Source organism: Myxocyprinus asiaticus, chromosome 2 (genome assembly GCF_019703515.2).
Source record: "Myxocyprinus asiaticus isolate MX2 ecotype Aquarium Trade chromosome 2, UBuf_Myxa_2, whole genome shotgun sequence".
In the NCBI taxonomy this organism is placed as follows: Eukaryota; Metazoa; Chordata; class Actinopteri; order Cypriniformes; family Catostomidae; genus Myxocyprinus; species Myxocyprinus asiaticus.
In genome coordinates this window covers 15,385,879-15,413,362 of record NC_059345.1, presented here as the reverse complement: position 1 = coordinate 15,413,362, position 27,484 = coordinate 15,385,879, and the positions used below count along the sequence as shown (strand labels likewise).

Below are 27,484 nucleotides of genomic sequence, written 5' to 3'. Positions count from 1 at the left end.
ACGTTCCAGATCAACTTTGGTCACGGGCGGATTAGCGTTTAATTCCCTCTCCGAAGACTCCAAATAATCGATTAGTTTCTCAGAATCCGACACTCTTGTAACTAACTCAGAGAATTTTATTTCCATCGCCGTAATCGTTCAACGTATTACAGCGAGATCCTCCAAGTCAGCAAGAACCTTTGTCATCATCACCGATATGTTGGTATCTCTTTAATTGGTGTCTTTATGTAACCGGTCCTGCACAACCCACTCCGGGATTCAAACCGGGGTCTTTGGCATGGGAGGCGGGTGCACTAATGAGGAGGCTAAAGGCTACAGCCTCTAACATCAGTCGCTAGTGCCCCTCTTGAGGCCAGGGGAGTGAGGTTTACACACTGGCTACCATTACACTCACCCCCCCCCAAACCTCACTCCCATCTGGGTCACGGCACCACTGTAACCGGTCCTGCTCCACCCGCTCCAAGCAGGATTCAAACCGGCATCAGCCGGCATGGAAGGCTAAAGACTACAGCCCCTAGCATCAGTCGCTAGTGCGCCTCTTGAGGCCAGGGGAGTGAGGTTTAACACTGCACATCTAACTAGCAGCTGGCTACAGTAACATTTACACATACATAAAATTATACTTTTTCCTGAGACATAAAACTCCCTTTTGTAATAATTTCTTAATTGAGACAGTTTATAATGCATTTGCAGTTTGCAAATCCTTCCACAAGACAACAGCTCCCTGTTCCTAAGAGACTGATGGTGTTGACAGTTTTGTTTGCACTCATACTCACTTTTGTACACTAAATGAGAATGGTATAGCTTCATTTAAAACTGAAAAAAGTGATACTGATTACTTAAAGGGAAAGTTCAGCCAAAAATGAAAATTCTCTCATCATTTACTCACCCTCACACATCCCAGATGTGTATGACTTTCTTTCTTCTGCTGAACACAAATATTTTTAGAATATTTTAGCTCTGTAGAACCATAATGCAAATCAATAGGTATAGTAAATTATCCTCCCTGCCCAGTAGGTGGCGATATGCACAAAGAACGTGAATCGCCAAAAACAAAATAAAAAAAGTGAAAGTGAAGATTTATAGTAAAAGGGACTTAGAAATGTTTCTCACCCACACTTATCATATCACTTCTGAAAATATGGATTTAACCACTGGAGTCTTATGGGTTACTTTTATGCTGTCTTTATGTGCTTTTGGAGCTTTACAATTTTGGTACCCATTCATTTGCATTGTATGGACCTACAGAACTGTGATATTGTTCTAAAAATCTTCATTTGTGTTCAGCAGCAGAAAGAAAATCATACACATCTGGGATGTCATGGGGGAGAGTAATTGAGAGAATTCAAATTTTTGGGTGAACTATTCCTTTAAGTGATGACTTTCAGCATTACATTTGGCATATGGTATGTGTACATGATGTCAATTGTGCATAGTGTTTGGTTACAGCAGAGAACGACTAGTTTTTGCCAATATGCATCTTGTTCTCTCTTTACCATTACTTTTTCATAAGTCAATATTTACTTTGTAGCTGACCTGCTTCAGTTCACCATTACATTTCCTGTTGAGACAGGGCACCAAAGTTCTAACAAAATCCATTATAGTTACTACAACTCATACAAAATATCTGGAGCACAACTAAACAAACTTGTAAGTACAATATGTAATTGTCTCAATTGAGAGGTTAATGCTATAAAACAATACTTTAAAAACAATGCTCTAGATGCTGTATACCCTTGCACAGTGACTCTACCAACAGTTTAAAATAAGTACAGTTTACAATTCAAACAAGTAGTCTTTAGATACAGTTTGTGTCTTAAACAGCCTTTTAAGCCATACTGAACATCACAACCAACATTTACATACCTCTTCCATTAGCAGGCTGCAAGTATCCAGAAATGCATCTGCTTAAAAAACACTGTGGCGCTTTCCACTTTCTCTCTTTCTAATTTTAATAAAAAACAATAAATATAAAAAATACAATAATCAAAAGTTCAGGTATTAGAGATGGGCAAATCCACAATTCATCACAACAGTCAGGAGAGATTGTCAACTGCCAACAGTACTATACATACAGCTCACACTAGCACACTAGCTAGCAATTTCAATGTGCTTTTGGGTTTTATAAACACATACAGTAGAAAATCCAACAAAATATGAGTGTTTGCTAAGAATAAACATACATTAATTATTATTTTTGTTTTAAGATCAGAAACAATTCTAGTAATTTTTTGATTGATAAAAAATGCATCTACATTAAATGTAGGACAAACAGCCATGCATTTAAAATGATACTTTTTATAAGAAAAATAAAACATGTTTTGACATATCAAATCTGTAACTGCAATTTTCTTGAAGGCTGACACTAGAATGTTTAAGTGTGACCTTATATTTGCACTTATATCTTATCAATTTGAGTGTTATTTTAACAGTTAGTGACAGTAGTTTCTGTTTCAGCTTCCAATCTTCTGATGGATGTGTGGTCAAGGCCAGACATTTTTCACTGGATTCTCCCTTCACATAGTACAGCATTTTTTACTAGAAGACAGATCTGCATTAGCCTGCTGACGCACACTCTCTGTTTGGAAGAAAAAAGTTATAGTAGAAGGAAGTAGAAACTAATGTTGTAGACAATAAATTTGTTCTGGTATGAACTCTTCACTTATATGACAGCTACTAAAGCAGCATCCTACCTGAAACGGAACGTCATAAATACCTGATCTCAACTAATGTTGCCTTCTTGGAAGACATTATTCACTCATCGCTATGCATTCTAGGACTGCTCCACAAATTATACATGCAATTCTTCTTAAACACATACAGTAGAAAATCCAAGAAAATATGAGTGACTTTCTTAGTCTTTGACCTTAGACTTTGGCCAAATAAGGTTTCTTAGGTATCTTGGAAGCCTAATTTTGGCACCTTATGTTTGGAATGGCCTTCGCATCTGTAATGCCTAAAAATGCTGTAAGTTTTGTAACTGACCTATATGTACAGAGCTTTACTGTATGTATATGTATCATATTATGAGCTGTTTGCAATGAACTCAAATAATGAATTCACCTGCCAGATCTGTCCTTGAGATCCCAATCAGACCTTCATACAAGCCCTTGATGGGGTTTTCTCCAGCGTTGACCATGCCATGCAGCCAGATGAGCAGCATTCTGTGCCCATGCTCCTTGTAGCTCTTTGTACCTTTGAAAGTTCAAAAACTTGTCATCATAACTAAAGCAGACATCTATAACATGATGTCCATCACACTGAACACAGAAGGGGTTTGGCTTTTCTGTGATCCCAGAACAATACACTACATCTGGGAAATGGTGCAAATTAAAGGCTAGCACCACTATTTTTGTCTTTTCTTAAGATGGAGTTCAATTCATAGCATTCCACAGTCATGGTGAGGAAGACAATGTCTCTAAGGGTCTTTTTTTTTTTACTTGACAATTAAAAATTGTTGATTTGAAGAGACCACTATGGTTACTATGACTTGTGTAATGGGCTAAATTTTCTTTGGTATAATAAAAACTGTGTGTTTTCTTAAGACTTTATGTCAATAATTGTGTCTGGGCAACATCATATACAAATATACAAAAAATAAGTCACTCTAACACCAGAAAATAAAGGTATGAAACTATTTATAGTCGCTAACACCCTTAAAAATGACTGTGTTGGTACAATGGTACAGTGATGTGTCAGATGGTAATACCATCGTACTGCAAAATTTATATATTTATGAAATGATTCCCATGTGGTTCCAATGGAACCCATATTTATGGTATTTTAAGATACTTCAAAGGGTACCACAATGTTGTTATGGTTAATGTCTAAAATCTTGGTAAAACCATGATGCTACTGTATGTACTATCCATGGTACTACTTTGTACTTTTTGTGAAAACTATATTATTTGATAACACTACTATCTGAGAAAACATATCAAATATACATGATTTTTAGCTAATGTTTTATGGTATAGCTACCTGTCCATTGGTGCTCTATGGCTCGAATGTGAGCTTCTGAGAACTTCCAGTGCTGAGCCAGTTTTTTCCACTCTCCTGGCTTTAGATACTTAGTGGCAAGTTTCCAAAGGACAGATCGGATATGTTGTGTCTCCAGCTGATGGTCCTGCTTAAAGGTAAGACTCATTCCCACTAGGGAGTCCGAGTCACTGTTCACATTCTCCTGTAGTGTAGAGGTAATGCACAATGCACAATGTTGAATTATTATGGCAGATAACACTGAGATGTACAGAGCTAAATAGAGGACAGGGAAGGAATTTTTTTCTGAAATAGTTTTGCGTGCCCTCTCAATAAGTTTTGCGTTCCCTCGCAATAGTCTGCGTTCCCTCGAAATAGTTTGCGTTCCCTTGCAATAAGTTTTGCGTTCCCTCGCAATAGTTTGCGCTCCCTTGAAATAGTTTGCGTTCCCTCGCAACAAGTTTTGCGTTCCCTCACAATAGTTTGCGTTCCCTCGAAATAGTCGCTTTCCCTCGCAAAAAAGTTTTGCGTTCCCTCGCAATCGTTTGCGCTCCCTCGCAATAAGTTTGGATTCCCTCGCAATAAGTTTTGCATTCCTTCACAATAAGTTTTGCGTTCCCTTGCAATAGTTTGCGCTCCCTTGAAATAGTTTGCGTTCCCTCGCAATAAGTTTGCGTGCCCTCTCAATAAGTTTTGCGTTCCGTCGCAATAGTCTGCGTTCCCTCGAAATAGTTTGCGTTCCCTTGCAATAAGTTTTGCGTTCCCTCACAATAGTTTGCGCTCCCTTGAAATAGTTTGCGTTCCCTCGCAACAAGTTTTGCGTTCCCTCACAATAGTTTGCGTTCCCTCGAAATAGTCGCTTTCCTTCGCAAAAAAGGTTTGCCTTCCCTCGCAATCGTTTGCGCTCCCTCGCAATAAGTTTTGCGTTCCCTTGCAATAGTTTGCGCTCCCTTGAAATAGTTTGCTTTCCCTCGCAATAAGTTTGCGTTCCCTCGCAATAAGTTTTGCGTTCCCTCGCAATAGTTTGCACTCCCTCTAAATTGTTTGCATTCCCTCGCGGTAAGTTTTGCGTTACCTCGCAATAGTTTGCATTCCCTCGAAATAGTTTGCGTTCCCTCGCAATAGTTTTGCATTCCCACGCAATAAGTTTTGCATTCCCACGCAATAAGTTTTGCGTTCCCTCGCAATAAGTTTGCTTCCCTCACAATAGTTTGCATTTCTCTTGCAATAGTTTGCATTCCCTCAAAATAGTTTGCGTTCCCTCGCAATAGTTTTGCATTCCCACGCAATAAGTTTTGCATTCCCACGCAATAAGTTTTGCGTTCCCTCGCAATAAGTTTGCTTCCCTCGCAATAGTTTGCATTTCTCTCACAATAGTTTGCTTCCCTCACAATAAGTTTTACGTTCCCTCGCAAAGTTTGCGTTCCCTCACAATAGTTTGCACTCCCTCTAAATTGTTTGCATTCCCTCGCGATAAGTTTTGTGTTACCTCGCAATAGTTTGCATTCCCTCGAAATAGTTTGCGTTCCCTCGCAATAGTTTTGCATTCCCATGCAATAAGTCTTGCGTTCCCTCACAATAGTTTGCATTTGTCTCATAAAAGTTTGCTTCCCTCGCAATAAGTTTTAGGTTCCCTCGCAAAGTTTGCGTTCCCCTCACAATACGTTTTTGTTCCTCGCAATAGTTTGCTTCCCTCGCAACAAGTTTTACATTCCCTCGCAAAAAGTTTGCGTTCCCCTGCAACAGTTTGCGTTTCCCTCACAATACTTTTTGCGTTCCCTCGCAATAGTTTTGTGTTCCCACTCAATACATTTTCGTGTTCCCTCGCAATAAGTTTGCTTCCTTCGCAATAAGTTTGCTTCCTTCGCAATAGTTTGCGTTTTTCTCACAATAGTTTGCATTCCCTCACAATGTTTTGTGTTCCCTTGCAACAGTTTGCGTTCCCTCGAAATAGTTTGCGTTCCCTTTCAATACTTGACGATCCCTCGCAATAAGTTTGGTGTTCCCTCGCAATAAGTTTGCGTTCCCCCACAACAGTTTGCGTTTCCCTCACAATGTTTTGTGTTCCTTTGCAATAAGTTCATGTTCTGTTGTAACTCTTGTTTATAGCGGGTATGGGAGTAAGAATTAGGGATGCACAGTTTTCATTTGTTGTAATGGTTTATTAGAAACTGGAAAGTACAGTTTAGGTGCACAGAAGACTGTATATTATTCAAAGTCTAATACATAAAATAATCGGAATGAAAAACTAGCTTGTGTCATGTGTATCTGGTTAATTCATGTTTTTCATGTCTTTTATTCTGAAAAGTTTATTTCTAGTTCCTGTTTCATGTCATGTGTTCCCTAGTCATGTGATTCCTGTTTCCCTTCATGTTCTTGTGTCTTGTTTTCATTGGTTTATTGGTTTATTATCTCGTTATCAGTACTGTCTGTTTATTGGTTATCTTTGTCATGTGTTCTCCCATGTCCATGTATTTAAACCCTCATGTTTTCCATTGTCCTTTGTCAAGTACTGATGATGTAGGTTGGTTCATAGTCATGCTATGTACAAGTCAAGTCAAGTCAAGTCAAGTCAAGTCAAGTCAAGTTGTTTTTGTTTCATGTTTATGTTAGGGTTTATTGGATTTCACGTTTATTAATAAAACTGCACTTGGGTTCTTCACGTCATCGTCTTCGTCATTGCCAGTAGCCACTCGTTACAGCTTGGTCCATTTCTTGCCACATCAATTTAGCCAGTGGGATGTTTATCTGTGAACTGGTACATCTTTGCTGTAGTGGGTTAAAGGTTGTGCGGGTTTAGACGCGCACTTTTTATTCCAGGTTGCGCTGTATGGGCTGTTCCATTAGTGTAATTTGGAGGGGGGTATTAAGCATATTGTTTAAGTAGTACTATTTGATTGTTCTGATTGGGGAACATGAATCAGATTCAAGAGTAAATTATATGATTTCTGATTTGTAAATGATACTTTATTTGTAAGTGAATGTGTATGCTTTATGGGTTATTTGTATGTAAGGTATTAATCTCACCGTTTTCCAGGTGCATGGATTAGACCATTTAGAGTAACTGGATAAGAATGTATAAAAGGGCCCTTTCTGGCCTGGGAGGGGGGAAGAGAATAGATCTCTAAGAATATTGCTGTGAGTTTCCCCAATTGTAAAACTGTGGGCCTATTCCAGTGTTGATAAGTTTGAGTTTTGCCTTGCATTTTGGCTACTTTATTTTGTTCCATTTTACCAAGTGTGCTTTTTTCTTTTGAGTATTTTGATTTTATATTTTCAAAAGTTATGTGTTGAACTCACTTGACTCTCATGATAATAAACACCCCTCACGATAAAAGTATCTGCCTGCTGGGACTTCTTATCCCCTCTCGACACAACCCACTCCACAAACCACAAGTTTAACCATGGTTAATCTATAGTAAAAGCATAGTTACTATATGGATACAGTAAACTGTATTTAAACCATGGTTTCCGACAAAAAAAAAACATGGTTACTTGGGGCCTGGGTAGCTCAGTGTGCATTGATGCTGACTACCACCACTGGAGTCATGGGTGTGCTGAGTGACTCCAGCCAGGTCTCCTAAGCAACCAAATTGGCCTGGATGCTAGGGAGGGTAAAGTCACATGGGGTAACCTCCTCGTGGTCATGATTAGTGGTTCTCGCTCTCAATGGGGCACGTGGTAAGTTGTGTGTGGATCGCGGAGAGTAACGTGAGCCTCCACATGCGGAGTCTCCGCGGTGTCATGCGCAACGAGCCACGTGATAAGATGCGTGGATTGACTGTCTCAGAAGCGGAGGCAACTGTGACTTGTCCTCCACCACCTGGATTGAGGTGAGTAACCACGCCACCACGAGGACCTACTAAGTAGTGGGAATTGGGCATTCCAAATTGGGAGAAAAGGGAATAAAAAAACTAAAAATGGTTACTTAACTTACTTTTCATAGTTACTACAATATTACTATAGTAAAACTATGGTTTCCGCAAAAAAACATGGTTGGCCTTTAACAGTCATGGTTACTACAATATTACTAAATTAAAACCATGATTTCCACCAAAAACTATGATTACTACAGTCTACAATATTATTATAGTAAAACCATAGTTAAACTATAGTATTTGTATAGTAAAACCATAATAACCACAAAATTATAATTTTTAATACCATAGTTTTCATTGTCCTGTATTTTCACTAGGGTTTTACTATGAATATCATGTTTAAAATATGGTTTCTGTAGTAAAACCATGGAACACACACTATTGGGAGAGAACGCAAAACTTATTGTGAGGACACGCAAAACGACGTTAAACAAAAAATCCTGCCCTGTCCTCTAAGAAGCTCTGTAGTGATGCGAATTGAGTTTAAAGCTGAAGTGTGTAATTATTTGGATGTCAAAAAATGTCTCCTCTCTCATCTTAATATGCAGAGACAACTAAGTAAGCAATCTGTAAGTTGATATACTTAAATTTAGTACTGTGGCTCTGTGGCACTATCAAATTATTCCTCTGTTTGGGTGATAAACCCATCAAGCCCAACACAGCAACATTGGCTCAAAGAATGGCATAAGGTTGGAGCGGGACTATCTACTTGACCAATCAATGAAAGACGGGAGTATTCGGAAATCCTTTAACAATTATTTTTGCAATTCCGTTTGGTGACTATAATGGTGTAGACATCAAACACTTCAGCTTTCAGTTTGACACATTTACAGCAAAGAAGGCATCAAACACATGCATATTTATTAAACATACTCTACCTTTTCCCATTTGTAAAATCTGTCAGCTTTGATAATCATGTCAACAACATTCACATGGTTGCCTCGGGCTGCAACATCCAATGACGTCTTTCTCTGCTGTAAAAATTTGAGTAAACAATACTACAATATGAAAATGTCATCCACAGCTGAATATGTTACAGTACTAGGCCTATCAATCGATACAAAAATGTAATCAGATGAAATACATTAGATGCAGATTAATTCAATCAAATTAATCGCATATCAATATTTGCTTAGAAATGTCCCAAAACAAAGAAAATTCAAAGTATTAATCAAAATAATTATAAATATAATGTATATAATACATTTAATAATTCAGATAATTCAAGACATTACATTATTGTGGCAGACAAGAAAGGCATTGTCTTTGAAGAGCTGTTGGTTTGTTTGGCTGCGCTGACTGCCCTCTATTGACTGCAACTCGCAAAAACATGAAGATGGTACTTCAAGCTTGAATTGCTCTGATGGTAGGACAATTACATATTATGTAATTTATGTATGGACAGAGGACATGATTTAAAGCAATATTTTTTTTAACAAATATTTTTTTTTATAATTAATCACACAGAATTAACACATTAAATCAAAAGCCTTAGAGGCCGTTCAGATTGATTGATTGATTGATTGATTGATTGATTGATACTTTATTGTCTGATTTCTCAGAAATTGGTTTTGCGCTAGAGGAACATGGTCCTCACCATCATATAAACACATACACACATCACAGAGGACAGTTTACCCAATATACCGACGCAACATCAGTCACAATCACAAGTCACAAATACATGTGCCATAAATAGCAGAGGAAGACAATATATGTTACATTATACAGGCAAACCTTTCTCACTGAGAAGTCTATTAGACTCTGGAATAAAGGAGCATTTGAATTGTTTCCTTCTGTGTTTTGGTATTCTAAACCTTCTCTCTGAGGGTAGAAGTTGATATTCATTGTACAAATCATGTTGGCTGTCGGAGATAATATCCTGTGCTTGTCTTAATACTTAATACTTATAATGTTAATTTTGGAACATATGAAGAACAGGTGCTCCCACAAGTTGATCAGACATTAAGTAATCTGTTTAATTTTGCTTTAAGCTGAACTGATATACTGTTATACCAAACTGTAGCCCCATACAATAGTAAACTCGGAATAACTGCATGGTAGAACAGAAGTAAAACTTGTTTACTCGCACCAAAAGATCTTAGTCTTCTGAGAAATTAAATGTGTTGTTGCACCTTGTTGCATATATAGTCAAGGTGATTACCCCAAGATAGATTTGAATCAAAATGTATGCCCAAATACTTGTAGGATGAAACCTGTTTGATTATTTTATAATGAATGGTTACTTTAGGGGGACACTTGTCCTGTGACACGCCAGATACAATCTCCTCGGTTTTGTCTGTGTTAAGTAAAACTTCACAATTAAGAAGTTTTTAATCACACCATTCAATAAGTCTGTTCACCTCCTCTTGATACAAATCTACACCACACTCTGAGAGGGATATTAATGTTGTGTCATCTGAATGTTTGACAATGAAATAATTAGGTGTACAGGTAACACAGTCATTTGTGTAAAAAGTTAACAGTACTGGTGAACTCACACAGCCCTGTGGAGCCCCACAATTTGTTGTTATACATGCAGAGAGATTATTGTTAACCTTCAACTGTTGTGTTCTGTTGGTAAGAAATGAACGAAACCAAAAAACAATAAACAGGTTAACCTTGAGCTCCAGCATTTTTAACAACAGTATATCAGGATGTATGGCGTTAAATGCAGATGAAAAGTCCAGGAATAAAGCTCTAGTGTAGGTAGGTTGTGGACTATCCAGATGCTTGCTAATTACATGCGCAAGTGTAATGATAGCATCCTCTGTGCTTCAACTGGTTTTATAAGCAAACTGATAAGGGTCGAAGGTACCTCCAAAAGATGTTACCAATTGGTTGGTCACAATCATCTCTAACGATTTCATTAGAACTTAGGTAAGGGCAATTGGTCTGTAATCGTTCTCTTCTTTAGGACATACCTTCTTAGGTATAGGTGTAATATAGGACAATTTATATGTGTGTCCATTGACCACTGAAAAATCCTTTGCCAGACAGGGGCCAATTCCTTGGCAAAGGTCTTCAGTATAAAAGCTGATATGTTATCAGGACCCGTCGCTCAGTTTCAATGCAGGCTGCCAAAGGTATTTCTCACATCTGCCTCACTGATGTTAACTATTTGTTCATTATACAAGGAGATATCCCTTAGAATACTGGAGCACATTTCCCTGTTATCTATTACTTCAAAACCAGTGAAAAAGGAATTTAAACTGTTTGCAAATTCAAATTCATTCTCTACAGTAATATGTCTCTTAGTCTCTGTCATCCCTGCCATGCATTTATTTCATGGTGTTTCACACTGTTTTTGAGCTTCCTGAACTAAGGACTTCCTCTAGTTTTTGTCTGTGATCCTATTTTGATCTCCACAGCTGACATTTTAATTCCCTCCTGGCCTGTTGAAGTCCACAGTGGTCTTTGTTCTTAAAAGCCAGTTTCTTCTTATTAATTAATTGTTTGATACTCTTGGATACATAGATCTTTTTATTAGGATATACTTTCACTAACTGGGTTGGTATTACCAACTGTATGCAAAAATAAGTGAACTCTGTCATAACTGTGGTGGTATCATCTATGTTATCCTCTCGAAACACCTCCCAAACAGTGCAATTAAAACAAGCTCGGAGCTTGTCTATATTTTCTTCTGAACATATTCTTATTTCTTTGTTTGCTGGTTTACTGTTTTATTTACTTAGTTTTATATGTTGGTATGAGATGTACAACATTACGGTCCAAACCAGCAATAGGTGGCCGAATACGCGACTCATATGCTCCACTCAGATATATAACATTTATCTATTTGTCTTTTCTCGTTCCCTGCGTCACATATTGGTGAAACCCAGGTATTACATGTTCAATTGTACATTTGTTAAAGTCTCCAAGTACAAGTGCCAGTGCCTCCGGGTTTTGCTGCTGCAGTTTGTGAACACAGTCCACACTGGTGCCAGCAGCTCTCGAACTTGTGCCACTTGGAGGGGCATACACAACAAAAAGCAGTATGCAACTAAACTAATCTGGCAGATAGAATGGCCTGAGTTGAATGCACAATATTTCCACATTAGAATCACAGATCCTATCTTTTACACTGTATTGACTACACCCAGCGGTCATTCAACTTCCTCCTTTCACTTTACCAGCGTTTCCAGTTCTATCTGCCCATGTTCGTATACGTTAAAAAAAGCTTGATGTACATAACAGAATGCAGGTGTCTTACGACACGTTTTTAAACGTTAAAGATCTTTTAACTTGACATGGCATCTAAAACACATGGAACTCTTGAAAAAACAGTGAGACTTGGCATAATGGTCAAAAACGTCCGTCTAACGCAGATGGACGCAAAAACACGTTCAGCCTGAATAGCCCCTTATTCAGTACATATTATTTTGGCTTCATGTTACAAACCGTACCTTGTCTAACAGATTGAGGTTGACTCCAGAAATAAGGATCATCTCAGCGATGTTTTGGCGTCCATGTTCTGCTGCTATGTGCAGAGCAGACTGAAGCCGCTGCAGGGAACAATTATGACTTAGTTTCCAGTGTTACTGCTATAAACATGTAACATCAGCTGCTTGTGTAGGAAATGTATTGATTACTGAATTAGAAAACAATTTCCTGCCACATGTCCTTACATGAGCTCAAGAATCTCAGTGCTAATCATCATCCTGAAATCACTAATATTTTGCTTGCAGGAGCATTTATAAGCTTAAAGGGTAAAGTGAACTACACTCACATTGTCAAAGATGTCCAGGTCGCACCCTGCATCAATAAGAACCTTCACTATTTCTGTGGAGTTGTTGAGAACAGCCAGGTGTAGAGCTGAGGTATGTTGCTGGTAAGGAATAATGATTTGGTTAGTAAGTCTGTAAGTATGCCTACTATGGGTAGTTTGATCAGTTTAGCAGAGGATGTTGTTAATGTCATATTTCTACTTAGGGGGAATTCACAAAGAATGAATAGCATCTACAATAACTTTTTATTTGCATGCACTGTCTGTGCTGTTTTAGCACCCGATTCACTTCAGCAATTAAGTAAATCAGACAATGGTGCTAACACGCTCACAAAATTGGTACTGACTGCAATTTAAAATCAAATAAATACATTATTTTGGCACTGTTTGCTGCCAGCTTTGGGTGGATGGTTATAGCGCAATGTTAACTGTGACATGCAAATAGTGCTGATGTTTGTGAATCTGGTGGAATCTATAAAATGAGTCTCATTTGCATTGAAGGGAGGTGTGTTTATCAAAAATAGAATGATAATGACTTAATTTAAATATGCATACCTCAGTGCCTGGTTAGGTTGGACTGCAGGCTGCATGTTAATAAGATGCAAGGTTTTGCTCTGAGATATAGAGTGCCAAACTGTTTAGTGAATTTGCCCCCTAAAAATTTCTTCTTGCTCTACAGAAGATACTTCAACACAGAAGCTAAAAATGACAGCGACTAAGTACACTCACTGAGCATTTTATTAGGAACACCTGTACACTTACTTATTCATGCGATTATCTAACTAGCCAATCGTGTGGCAGCAGTGCAATGCATAAAATCATGATGGTATGGGTCAGGAGCTTCAGTTAATGTTGACATTAACCATCAAAATGAGGAAAAACAAATGTGATCTCAGTGATTTCAACCATGGCATGACTGTGGGTGCGAGACAGGCTGGTTTGTGTATTTCTGTAACTGATGATCTCCTGGGATTTTCATGCACAACAGTCTCCAGAGTTTACTCAAAACAGTGCCAAAAGCAAAAAAACATCCAGTGAGTGGCAGTTCTGTGGACAGAAATGCCTTGTTGATGAGAAAGGTCAATGAAGAATGGCCTGGGCTGCATTTCCCAAAAGCATAAGCTTAAGTTGATCGTAGAGACCATTGGCACCAGTGTTCTCTACGATCAACTTAAGCTTGCGATGCTTTTGGGAAATGCAGCCCAGACTAGTTCGAGCTGACAGAAAGGCTACTGTAACTCAGATAATCACTCTATACAACTGTAGTGAGCAGAATAGCATCTCAGCATGCACAACATGTCGAATCTTGAGGCGGATGGGCTACAACAGCAAAAGACCATGTCGGGCACTTTATAAGGACCATAGTGTTTCTATTAAAGTGCTCAGGGAGTGTATGCTGCAGTGTTGGAATGTCTACAAAAAGTTTTAGTACTCACTGTGTCGACTGAATCCAGGTTGATTCCAGCCTGTACCAGCAGCCTGACCTCCCTGTCTGAGCAATGCTGGGCCACAAGATGAAGAGCGGTTCTATTCTTCTATGATTAAAGACACACATTTATTACCATTCTCGTGTACAAATACGCCTAATTCCCTACTATATACAGCAATATGCCAAAAGCAGTAGCCTATATGTCAAATGAGTAGCATGTCCAAATTCTGTCCGAAGTAGACAAAAAAAATACCCTGATGACCTACTATATCCTCTGATATTCTGAGGGTGCTTTTAAGCTTGGTTCGACTGTTAAGACCAAACCCGAGTTCGTTTCTTCCCAGTCCCCCTGCCCCACAGGTCTCTGCTCACATCATATGATTTGTGTCTGAACCACGTTTCCCGATTGCGTCATCAACGTGAGTACAAGTGGGCAGCTGTTTATCACTGTAACTAGGTAACAACTCAAGCAGACATCAGCTTCACTCTGTTAAGTGAAGTATTCTTTGGATTTACCACCAAAACTTTACATGCACAGAATGACACGTGTTTGTCTGCCGCAGATGCACTGAATGTGCAATGTTGCGATGAATGTTAGAGATTGTCTGCCGTGAGCCAGCGGATGCAAGAGATGTGTAGAATGTGAGCTGCTCCCTGGAGGTTTTATATTTGGACACAAGCAGGTACGAGAAATGCATTGTAAACATCATCACAAGTGGTTCACTTCTGCGATTTGGTATGATTGCTTTCATATCGGCAGTGAACCATACCAGATTTCACATGAACCGTACCCCAGACCACCTTTTTAAGCGGACTCGGGTGCAGTTCACGGGTGTGTACCAGAGTTTGGAAAACAGCGTTCACATCATCCAAACGAACCGAACTTTGACATCATTCAAACCTGGGTCTGCACCAAAAGTGCTAGTGTGAAAGCACCCTGAAGTGTGCATTCAGTGGACCATTACTATCCCATATGCCACACGAGGTGAATGGCCAACAGATTCAAAACGCAGAATAGAAAAAAGGTGGAAAATTAAGAGTAGGGGCTGCTCTTTTCAACAGCAAGTGCTATAAATAATAAAACAAGTTGTTTTGGTTAAATTGTTCTTGTTTAACCAAACCAGAGTAAGTTATTTTTGCAGTTGTTGATACGACATGATAGATTCGGATCACAGGACAATGCCCACGTTTCCAAATGAAGTATGTCTGGGAATGTATTTATTCATTTATATATCTGTGTCATACTCTAAACGAACACAAATATGTTTTAACATGATCAGCTTTGAATTAATTAATACTAGTAATGATGAAGATTGCTGACACTATAAAACAGTTTACTTACATTAGTAAGTTCATTGACGTTGCAGCCATCCTCCAACAGTTGTCTAATACACTCATAATGTCCTCCTTCAGCTGCCAAATGTAAAGCTGTCATGCCATCCTGATAGTGGGAACAATAAAAAAAATAAAAATAAATAAAAAATAAAAAAAATCTATACAGCAAAACGTCTATACAGCAAATTCAAGCATCTGCAGTTATTGTACATGTTCGGTCATTAGTCTTTCATTTGTAGGAGTCTATTCAAGGGTTTTGACAGTAGCAGTCCCAACTAAAATGTTATCAAATGCAGTCTATTCATTGGTTTTGAAGGAAGCAGTTACAACTACAAAGTTGCCAAAGCCTATACTGTTGAAACAGCAACAATGCTAAAACTTTAAAAGTGGGTTGATGCGGCATGGATATATTTTTAAATGCTTTTAAAGGATAAACAGTATTGATGATTGATGGTGATCTACACCACCAAACTACGGAAATGTAGGTGACAAGACCCATACCACCCACAATAGGACCTTGTTTAAAGAAGAGTCAGACTTGGGGGCCCGGGTAGCTCAGCAAGTAAAGACGCTGACTACCAAACCTGGAGTCGCAAGATTAAATCCAGGGCGTGCTGAGTGACTCCAGTCAGGCTTCCTAAGCAACCAATTGGCCCGGTTGCTAGGGTGGATAGTGTCACGTTGGGTTAACCTCCTCGTGGTCGCTATAATGTGATTCTTGCTCTCGGTGGGGCGCGTGGTGAGTTGTGCGTGGATGCCGCAGAGAATAGCGTGAGCCTTCACACGTGCTAGTTCTCCGCGGTAACGCACTCAACAAGCCATGTGATAAGATGTGCAGATTGACGGTCTCAGAGGCAGAGGCAACTGAGATTCGTCCTCCAGCACCCAGATTGAGACGAGTCACTACACCACCACAAGGACAAAATTGGGCATGCCAAAATTGGGGAGAAAAGGGGAGAAAAAAAAAAAAAAAAAGAAAAAGAAGAGTCAGACTTACAATGTTTTTTCCATCAATGTTCTCCCCTGTCTCCACAATCTTCTGGAGGACCTCACTGTGGCCATGTTTAGCTGCCAAATGCAATGCAGTGTTCTCCTCCTGAAATGAATGAACATTCGTCTTTGATCACTTACCATCACAGTAGCACACCACTCAACAAATTTAGTTGATAGTTTCTGCATAAGGACTAGCAAATCCTTGTAAGAACATTATTCTGAAAAGCTTGGCTGGCTGTGCTTTCTACTTTTCTGTTTTGCATCTAGACATTAAACAGCAGAGAAAATCTAATAAGCACACATTGGGGGGCAACTGTGTCTCCTGCTGTCTCTTACCTTGTCCTTGAGATCATGTGTACAGCCCATACCAATGAGAAACTCCACCGCCTCCAGGTGTCCATGCTCTGCAGCCAAATGCAATGCCGTCTTACCTGACTGATGCACAACGCCAGATGGAGACAAGTTAGAAAGTCACAAAAGGTTTTAAAGGTTTACATAATTTGTTATCAGTTGTCACAACTGCAAAGCATGTAAGAGGTTTACTGTTCTGTAAATTAATATATCTATAGGTGCAAAATAACTTCTCAGTAATATTGATTGATCATCTGATATTGGTATTAATGATTTACTTTGTAAAACATCAAAAGGGCACTCTGTTATAACTCCTAAATCTAACTCCTGTCATAAACATAATGAATATCATACTTCACAAGAAATGGAAACAGCTCAAACCTGTATTTGTTTACAGACAATGTGACTTATGGACTCTTTATTTTTTATATTTGCACAAGTACATGTAAATGTAAATATTAACCAATAATATCATTCCCATTGACCGAAACAAATCCTAATACATAAAATTAAGTCCTTAAGCAATTATTATTTTGTAACACCTAGACACATGTAAATAAACAGACATTTTATTTAACATCAACCACAAATTAAACAGAACATTTCTTCACATGATCTTTGTTTAACTTGAAACAAGCACACAACCAAAATTGTAATCATTGACAATGCTCAGGGAATTTTCCTGGACTGTGGCTGACAACAGTTTCCTTTGTCTGAAGTCAACAAACCTCGTCCTTGAGTCAAAACAATGTTTAAATGACTAAGTTCAGACAGTTGATTGGTTCTTTGAACTTGTTTTCTGTTAGCCAATTACCTTACTCACATGTGATATGTCAAGCCAATCGGCTTACATGGTGTAAGCTGGTAGGTCCTTTGACATGTAATCGGGTAGCTAATCAACTTGCATCCTCTTTCTTTGCCTAACGTTTAAATTTGCTCAGTTTGAAAGTAAACCGGTTTCACTGCAGCGTGCTGCAAAAGTTCTCTCTGAAACACTCCACCTCCGCAGCTGCACATGTCTAGATCTGCTACGGGGATTGTATTTATGTCTAATTGTTCAGCAGCATGTCATACATGTCTGATGCCACATTTCTTGTTTTTTCTAATTGTGCAGCAGCAGCAGCTCCACATGCTTAACTCAGTATGTCTGTGTATGTTCTAGCATTAGTAAGTCTCCGTATTTCCCAGGTATGGCTTCTGACAGCTATGCTAGTGTGGGCTGGGGGATACTCAGACTACTAATTTAATGTCTTTAATTGGCGTAACATGGCATAATTGTCAAGATCATAAGACCCAATACAACTATATTTTACACTTTTTCCCCATATTAAAAAATATATTGAAATAAATTATAAACATTGTATATAATCATACGCACTTTAGTAAAAAATTAGTACTTGGTTTACTAATTTTAACCACTAATAGTTCTAAACCTAACTAATATTGGCATTATATTCATTCATTTTCTGTTATAGCATAATTTCATGTACAGCTGCTTTGAAACAGCTGTTGTGAAAAGCGCTATACCAATACATTTGACTTGACATGGCTTGACTCTTTTGACTGAAGTAATTGAAGTAATGGAGGTAGTATACTACCTCCATTACTAAGAAACAAACTAAAGCAATACACTTTTAGATAAATTAGTATTACAGCCTTAAAGCAAATTACAAAGACAAATTAGAGTCCCCACGAATGCAAGGATGGCGTGGAGAGAAATAATATCAAGGAGGAATATAAGGATGGAGTGAAAGGAAATATATTAGATGGAGAGATCAATAACATAAGATTAAGATCCTAAAATTTTACACAGATGGGAACTGCTTAAAGAAGTAATTATATAATATTAAATGACGAAAATTCTCTGTTTGACAGAAATGTTTCAAGTACTGTCTCATAACTCAACAGAACTCAGTCACGGTACTGTACATACACTGATGAGCTAAAACATTATGACCACCTGCCTAATATGCTGCTGGTCCTCCGTGTGCCGCCAAAACAGCGCCGACCCACCCAGACATAGACTCTACAAGACCCCTGAAGGTGTCCTTTGGTATCTGGAACCTAGAAATTAGCAGCAGATCCTTCAAGTCCTGTAAGTTGTGAGGTGGAGCTGCCATGGATCGGACTTGTTGCTACAGCTCATCCCACAGATGCTAAATTGGATTGAGATCTGGGGAATTTGGAGGCCAGGGCAACACCTTGAACTCTTCTTCATGTTCCTCATACCATTTTCGAACAATGTGTGCAGTGTGGCAGGGTGCATTATCCAGTTGAAAGAGGCCACTGCCGTCAGAGAATACCATTGCCATGAAGGGATGTACCTGATCTGCAACAATGTTTAGATAGTTGGCAAATTGACATCCACATGAAGGGCTGGACCCATGGTTTCCCAGCAGAACATTGCCCAGGACATCACACTCCCTCCACCGGCTTGTTGCCTTCTCACAGTGCATCCTGGTGCCATCACTTCCTTAGGTAAATGGTGCACACGTACATGACCGTCCATGTGATGTAAAAGAAAACGGGACTCATCAGACCAGCAACCTTCTTCCACTGCTCCAAGGTCCAGTTCCGTCACTCGTGTGCCCATTGTAGGCACTTTTGATGGTGGACAGGGGTCATCATGGGCACTCTGACTGGTCTACGCAGCCCCATATGCAGCAGAGTGCAATGCACTGTGTGTTGTGACACATTCCTCCTGTAACCATCATTAACATTTTCTGTGACTTGTGCCATAGTAGACCTTCTGTCGGTTCGGACCAGACGGGATAGCTTTTGTTGCCCTCATGCATCGATGTGCCTAGGGCGCCCAACACACTGTAGCAGGTTTGAGGTTTGTCCCTCCTCAGCCCACTGTCGGTAGGTACTCACTACTGCTGACCAGTGCACCCCACAAGCCTTACTGTTTCAGAGATGCTGTGACCCAGTTGTCTGGCCATAAAAATTTGGCCTTTGTCAAAGTCATTCAGGTCTTTACTCCTGCCCATTTCTCCTGCATTCAACATGTTGACTACGAGAACTGATTGTTCGCTTACCATCTACCCAGACCTTGGCAGATGATCAACGTTATTCACTTCACCTGTGAGTGGTCATAATGTTTTGGCTCATCAGTGTATAGTGTAGGTGTGTGTATATCTGTCTGATTATGCTGTTCTTTATTCTCGGACAGAGTTACGGGCGTTTGAACTAGAGTTTATGCTATGCCATAAAATGGTGTAAATCTGTTGATATCAATGGAGAGGGTACGCTGCAAGTATGTAGAAGAGAAACGCAAAGGTTTGTGAAAGTGAGGCTCCATCAAGCGACCATATGTCGAGAAACAATGCACTCTGACGAGGCATTCGTTGACTTGATAATTGATGAATGATAAATGATCATTTCAGAGAGGCAGGACCAGTTGTGCTTTTCAGAAATGAACTGTTCTCTAAACACTCTAAAAAGAGTGTGAAAGCACTCTAAGGTTTCTTTGTACTTACATCTGGAAATAAACCCCAGCTTGCTATCTCATCAGCAAAACGTGAACAGTTATGCACCATTTCATCCACTAAAGTTTGAGTGGGCTCTAGTTTAAGATATATATCTCAGACCCAGAGATGTAAAGGAACAGTTTTGTTAAAATCACAGTTTTGAGGAAAAAAAAGTGAGATTCTCACCTTGTTTACTTTGTTAAGCTGCACGTTTTCAAGATCTTCCATGATGTACTTCATAATACTGATATGACCTCTCTGAGCAGCACAGTGCAAGAGATTTAAACCATTCTGAGAACACACGCAAAGAGAGGATTGTTCAAGCAGTCAGAAGTATTTAAATGAATCTTGAGGCCTGAATCTAGGCCAGCCTAAGGCAATGCTTTCACATCAATCACATCAGTATTGGTTAGTGGATTTTCAAGGCCTTAAATGGCTTCAGAACGATATTCGCCAAGACACCAGTCAAACGTGACGGAGCAGAGCACGTAGAGTAAGATGGTAATAATGTCTTCTTGAAAGAAATCTAAAGCTTGTCTAGGATTGTTACCCATAGAGTCTCACCTTATTTTCACAGGTGAGCTTTGCCCCAGTCGAGACAAGGATCTTTAAGATTGATAGGTGACCAAACCATGCCGTCAAAAGCAGAGCATTCATACCAAACTGTAAAACAAAAAACAGCAGAGCTTACATGTACACAGTCACACAACTTTTGTAGAACACGAGTAGACTAAAATAGGGAGAGAAATCAAACAAGTTAACAAGGAGGGCAGGTGTAACTAATGAACTAATAATGGGCAGACAAGGAGGTGGGGTATGACGCAAGACTGAGAGACACATGGCAAAACGGAAACAAAATAAAGCCACGTGCTCTCACAGACACAAACACATGAATGACACAAGCACATATCGGCAGAAAATACGATGCAACATGTGCTCATGCCAAACGACAGACGAGACAAGAGAATACACGGCAACACCAACAAAGCGATGCCATGCACTCTCACACCAGATAAAAACTGAGCGCATCGCAAAGCAACCGCCACACGATGCACACAACAGGCGACAAACAAGACAAGACACCTGTGCGAGAATTCGCCGCAAATAAACCTGACATCTCAGACAGAAGTGACCGAACCTCAGCACAACATGAAGACAGATCGCGACCCGGAGTCTCAGCGCAAAGTGCGCCCGAGGTCACGAGAGAGAGACATGCCGCCAAGATGACAAAAAGAGCAATGCACTCATGCCAATAACAGACAAGACATGACAATGCATGACAATGTCAATAATGCAAGCCATGCATTCTCACACAAGACACAGACTAGACAAGACACTAAACATGAATATCAGAGCTCAGCCACAAAGACTATAAAAACAGAACTAACCGAAGTGGCTGAACCCTGACACAAAGGTATATCTGGAGAGGGGATGTTAGGAGAGTGTGAAACCAGCAAGAACTAATGTACTTGCCAAGCAAGCTAATTTTTATGCTGCACTTTATACTCTGGGACAGTGAAGTTATAAAGAAACTCATTTGAGAATTCATTGTAGCTATGTACAAAGCACCACCCACATTGAGAGCACTGCCAAACCAAGCAATTCCCTATTGGTCAACGCTGCAAATTTGCATGTGAAAGTTCACCAAACTTGAACCCCAAGCGAAATTCACTTTGGCAAATTTGGAAGTTTCTGGAAGTCCATCAGGCAAAATTCCTGTTCGCACGTATTCCTATTGTATTTCACCTGTGGAATTTTGCCGTGCAAAGGTAAATGTGACCGAGCCTTAAAAGTTGACAAAATGTACTTTTTAGAAGATATACTATACACATTTCAAATTTACAGTCTCTGTAAAAACAGACCAAAAATATTGATCTGTCATCTTGCACTTAAGGGTGTATCCAAATTTTTGTCCAGTAAAATGCTCTACAGAATGATAATGCCCAACACTCTCACAGCGAAATTGTAAGGATTCGTACGACTTTTCTAAATTTGGCTAATTCGTATGATATCAAACGACTGCACTTGTATGAATTCGTACGACTTTCACTACAGCCAATGATGTCGTGCGCGGAACTCATGCTTACTTCTGTATTACACATCCGGGCATTTGCAAGTGATGAAATCATACTAATTCATATGAACGAAATTGTACGAAATAGTCAACTTGTAAAATACGTATGAATTTTCATTAGATCGGGTTGGAATGCCTAAATAACACCTGTCGACAAGTACTAGTATTGGTTTGATGGTGTCTCAATCTAAAGGCTATTTGCATGTCCCGCCCCAACATCCTGTTTCAATAGGAAATACATCAACACAGGGAAGAAAACTGTCCTCGACAAGCCGTATTATGGGGTCTTTAAAAATGAATCTGTCACATCTGTATGGGGGGTACTGACGCTGACTGCCACCCCTGGAGTAGCGAGTTTGAATCCAGGGTGTGCTGAGTGACTCCAGCCAGGTCTCCCAAGCAACCAAATTGGCCCAGTTGCTAGGGAGGGTAGAGTCACATGGAGTAACCTCCTCGTGGTAGCGATTAGTGGTTCTCGCTCTCAGTGGGGTGCGTGGTAAAGTTGCGCGTGGATCACGGAGAGTAGCATGAGCCACCACATGCTGTGTTTTCATGGTGTCATGCACAACGAGCCACGTGATAAGATGTGCGGATTGACGGTCTATAAATATTTGTCCATGCTTAGCCTCTGTTCTTGTGTAACAAGCTTGTATGCTGGAACCCTCAAGCAATTTACAGGCCACATGGTGGATGGGCACTGGCCCATTAAAGATTTATCAACTGGATCACTGTTTTGCCCTTCTTCGCCTATAAATGAAACCTATTCCATCATGAGATATTCAGCTTTAAATGTGACTGAACTTATAGCGATACAAATGTAGTGATGTAGCACATTTATCCAAATTACATAAACTATTCATAGAAGGCAATCTCTGTTAAAGCTCTTCCAGATCAAATCAGAAAAATTAGACATGCTCAAAAATAATTAATGTCACGTACACTGTCCATATCATCAATGTCCATGTCATGGTCTAGCAGTAGACGCAGTGCCTGCTCACTGCCGGCTCCAGCTGCCCAGTGCAGGGCCTTACGGTCCATCTGTAATAAAATAATAAAGTGTAAAAATAAAACTGTCCCATTGACTCATAAGTCAGTTTCATTTTTGTCTTTGCAATGGTTTTAGGTGGTTACTACTGTTGTATGGGGTAAAATAAGGGTCACATCCTGTCATGATTTCAACAGTCACTCTACTGCATAACTGGGCAAAACAAAACATTCCAGATGGAGAAATTGGCAAACATGGTGGACGGCAACATAACTTCCTCTGACACAGTTTCCTGTAAGCCTCAGATGTGTTTGTGTGACTCAAAAGTTCTGTAGTTTACTTTGTCATATACAAACTTAGCTATTTTGAAATTATTCTATTAAGGCCAAATCTGGTTGAGGAGCCAGTTTAAACATACTGAGACATATATAACCTGTACTAGAAAGACTGCTTATGTACATAATTATGTTCATAACCAACTCTGTGCATGTGTTTTGCAAACATAACTCCTGCAGGTTATCAACATTCGTATCTATCTCACCTTATTTTTTACTTTAATGTCCACCCCTTTTCTAATCAGCTCCAGCATTCTCTCCGTGTCGTTCCTCTTTGCAGCATCATGAAACTCCTTCTCTGACCGAAGCACTGGAGTGCAGTGATGGGGTACAGTAGGGGAAAGAAATTATTTAAAGCCTCCCGGCACAAGTACAAGCACCAGCAGGATACTGCTGTATGTGATGAGTGATGACCTCCTGCAACTCTACAACATTCATATCTAATGTTTCTCTTCTTTCTGCAGATATATGGGTGATTCGCATGAAACCTTTAAATAAAATGTCCCGGTCCTATTTTACTTAAAAATCTAAATAGTTTTTACATTGTGACATTATTTTCATGATAGTTACACACATTTTAGTTACCCCCAATTCTTATACCACAATGCAAAAAAAGATAGTCATAATGATATTATTACCGCAATGTAAAATTAATCATAAAATGCTTAAACTGTAAATGATTTTTTTACATCACAGAAGGAGGCCTTTGCACTGCCTTTCCTTTTCACTGATTTTAATTAAAACATCATTGTACAACAGCATCTTTTTTTCTGTAATACAGTTAAAAATAACTATGTTATAACTCCAAAAGGCATACATTTTAATTTTTCTATAGATGTAGGAAATCATGACCACTCACATTAAAATGAAGACTCCAGTCATATCAGTTATCTTATAAAAGCTGTTTTATTCTACATGGAGAGGGTCCGCACATGTTAGAATCACATGACCAGCCGAATACTACTCGCTTAATCTCAGTAACCGTCCTGTTATATTGACACTTTCACTCATTGATTAAAGTAATCATGGCTGACTGTAATACTTAGTTTCTACAATGGCATCTGAAACTGAAAACTATTGATTTTAAATGATGCTGCATCCGAGCCACTAGGTGTCAGTGTATGTCCAAGAAGGCACAAAGACAACAGTTAATGAGTGCAACTTTAAGTGTCCTAAAAATACAAAACAAACTAATGATCCTAAATTTAGTCTTAATTTTCTTTATGCAAAATATAATATCTATCATATTTTTATATTTATTTATTTGCATTGATTTGGGGTTAAATATGACCAGAACATTTTCTTATCGGGTATCTTGAGAATCACCGATCTAGATTCTAGATTCAATTCTATTCTTGTAGATTCTATACATCACTGTCAATACATGCAGTACTTTCTGCTATACAATTTGACTGATTTCTAAATACATGGATCTCATAATGCGTGAATAACAATGAATAAAGCTTTAGGCTGTAAACAAATAGGCCTACATTTAAGTTAATTAAGCTTTCAAATTCCCAGCAGACAAACTTTGGGGTTGTAACTATCCAACAGGTATAGTGGGGCAAGGGTTCATTTTTAAGGGTTGACAAATACATTAACATTATCATAAAGTAATTATATTAAAGGAGAAGAACAAGCTATTAGAAATGCATTAAGCCTATGTCTTAAAGGAATATTCCGGGTTCAGTACAAGTTCAACTCAATCGACAGCATTTGTGGCATAATGTTGATTACCACAAATGTTTTTCTTTAAAAAAAGCAAAAATCTGTGTTACAGTAAGCCACTTACAATGGAAGTGAATGGGGCCAATCTGTAAACGTTAAAATACTCACTGTTTAAAAGGTATTGACACAAAATGTAAACAATATAGGGGTGCCTGGGTAGCTCAACAAGTAAAGACGCTGGCTACCACCCCTGGAGTCGAGAGTTCAAATCCAGGGTGTGCTAGCGACTCCAGCCAGGTCTCCTGAGCAACCAAATTGGCCTGGTTGCTAGGCAGGGTAGAGTCACATGGGGTAACCTCCTCGTGGTCACAATGAGTGGTTCCCGCTCTCAATGGGGTGTGTGGTAAGTTGTGTGTGGATCGCGAAGAGTAGCATGAGCCTCCACATGCTGTGAATCTCCACGGTGTCATGCACAACGAGCCACATGATAAGATGCGCAGATTGACAGTCTCAGAAGCAGAGGCAACTGAGACTTGTCCTCTGCCACCCAGATTGAGGTGAGTAACCGTGCAACCACAAGGACCTACTAATTAGTGGGAACTGGGCTTTCCAATTTGGGACAAAAGGGGATAACAATTATTTTTTTTTTTTAATTAAACAATATGCTTTAACCTGATTTTAGTGTAATAAAATCGCTTGCTAACTCTCTGTGTAAAGTTATATCCAATTTTACAACTTTGTTGCCATGACGAGTTAATGCTGGAAACACTAAAATCCTAAAACGACTGTAAATATTATTATTTAAAGAAAATAACAGCTCAAAAAACAGAGTTTTAACAGAATAATTAATGTATCAAATTATAAATTTCCCATTTCTGTGTTTAAACTCTAAAAATTGGCCCCATTCACTTCCATTGTAAGTGCCTCACTGTGACCTCGTTTTTTTATTTTATTTTATTTTATTTTATTTTTTAAGAAAAGGAGAAAGGAGTGGAAATTAATTTGTGTGGTAAGCCACAATATGCCACAAATTTGTCGACTGACCTTAACTTGTATTGAACCCGCAATATTCCTTAATTTGTACATGCGGAATAAACGCATGAAATGCTTGGATCATCTTCCATACACAGTTATTGTACTACTCCCACTTGCCTTAGTTTCTGCACATCATATTACAGTGTTCAGTATAATTCACAATTATCTTAAATTCTCCTTTGTTTGACACTCACATATATCGTCTTCGGACACCAGGCCGTCTTCCATCGCTATCGCAAACCAGAGTACGGTCATCTACATGTTTATCTTTTCATGTCTGACTGTGGTTCTGGTTAGAACTCGTACCGCTGCTGAGCTCAAGCCTGCCGCTTTGGGAAATTACGGATCCTGCTGTGGTTTACGAAGCTTGGCTCATGAATATTGAGTAGGTCCTGATGACGTTTCGAGGCTCTAAAAAATTAATATGAATTGAGCTGCGCTGAGTTGACCTCATACCAGAGTATATTTAGCAGAGACGGGCCACTTTTATTAAAATTAATTGGAGAAATTGGAACGCCCAATAGCAGCCAATGGTCAACGGATGTAGAAAGGAAGTCCCGCCTTACAGGTAAAAGAGCCAATCACCTTTTAGATACAGACATCGCCTGTCAATCAACTCGACAACGTGCATGCGCATTTGCTATACAAGCAAAGACAATTGCGTTGTTTAGCGTTATCTGAGGTAAAGAAGCACATGATACTATTTATGATTTATGATACTAGTGTTGTCAGATTTTACTGCTGATTTGAAATATGTGCTTTGTTCGTAACATTGACCAATTTTAGGAGATTTCGGTCTTTTCCCATTCAAGTACATAGGAGCTGCAATGGCGTGACTGGAAATAGCCTCCCGAGAGCGTTCCAAACATGGCCGATAGTGGACTGACTTGATACATAGACTTTGCTTAATTTCTTCCAAAGGCGAAGGCTTGTCTTATGAATATTAACTAGACTATGCGGACGTTGCTTGGTAAGTCATGAATATTAAATAATTTGTTATTGCCACACATCCGGGTGTTTTTTGGGTCTGTCCCCCTCAGGGTGCTAGATCTCAAGCACAACTTCCTTACTTATTGATTTATGTGTTGTAGTATTATTACTCAAAGGTATGTGACTTGTGTCTTTTGATTTGAAAATGAATTAGTTGAACCCTTGTATGTTCAGAGATTACTTAAAAAGAAAAGACAAAGAATGGTACATGTCAGATGTATAAACATTCAGGCATAT

At 39.2% G+C, this 27,484-nt stretch overlaps 2 protein-coding genes across 4 annotated transcripts in view; one reads left to right on the top strand and one right to left on the bottom strand.

The window, feature by feature from the left end:
* The window catches only part of sdhaf2 (succinate dehydrogenase complex assembly factor 2), a 487,549-nt gene that overhangs the window by 297,412 nt on the left and 162,653 nt on the right, over nucleotides 1-27,484 (top strand). The gene's annotated exons all lie outside the window — the stretch shown is intronic.
* ankdd1a (ankyrin repeat and death domain containing 1A) lies at nucleotides 1,844-26,617 on the bottom strand. Of its 2 annotated transcripts, none has more exons than XM_051715350.1 (15): nucleotides 26,452-26,617; nucleotides 23,761-23,864; nucleotides 23,174-23,272; nucleotides 20,725-20,823; nucleotides 20,347-20,451; nucleotides 16,676-16,774; nucleotides 16,344-16,442; nucleotides 15,354-15,452; nucleotides 14,019-14,117; nucleotides 12,586-12,684; nucleotides 12,263-12,361; nucleotides 8,735-8,830; nucleotides 3,982-4,183; nucleotides 3,064-3,195; nucleotides 1,844-2,578 (listed from the first exon to the last, which is right to left on the bottom strand). In XM_051715350.1, the coding sequence occupies exons 1-15, from the start codon at nucleotides 26,510-26,512 to the stop codon at nucleotides 2,517-2,519; spliced, it is 1,554 nt and encodes a 517-aa protein (XP_051571310.1). In that variant the 5' UTR covers nucleotides 26,513-26,617; the 3' UTR covers nucleotides 1,844-2,516. The 2 variants fall into 2 exon arrangements, with proteins under 2 accessions (XP_051571310.1, XP_051571318.1); XM_051715358.1 differs by having other exon boundaries at nucleotides 14,019-14,114.

Coding starts and splice junctions, on each gene's coding strand:
- ankdd1a (XM_051715350.1), bottom strand. CDS start 26,512: ATGACCGTACTCTGGTTTGCGATAGCGATGGAAGACGGCCTGGTGTCC. Junction 16,775..20,346: donor AGCTTAACAAAGTAAACAAG/GTGAGAATCTCA, acceptor GTTGTGCATCAG/TCAGGTAAGACGGCATTGCA. Junction 8,831..12,262: donor ACCTCAATCTGTTAGACAAG/GTACGGTTTGTA, acceptor AAATTTTTACAG/CAGAGAAAGACGTCATTGGA.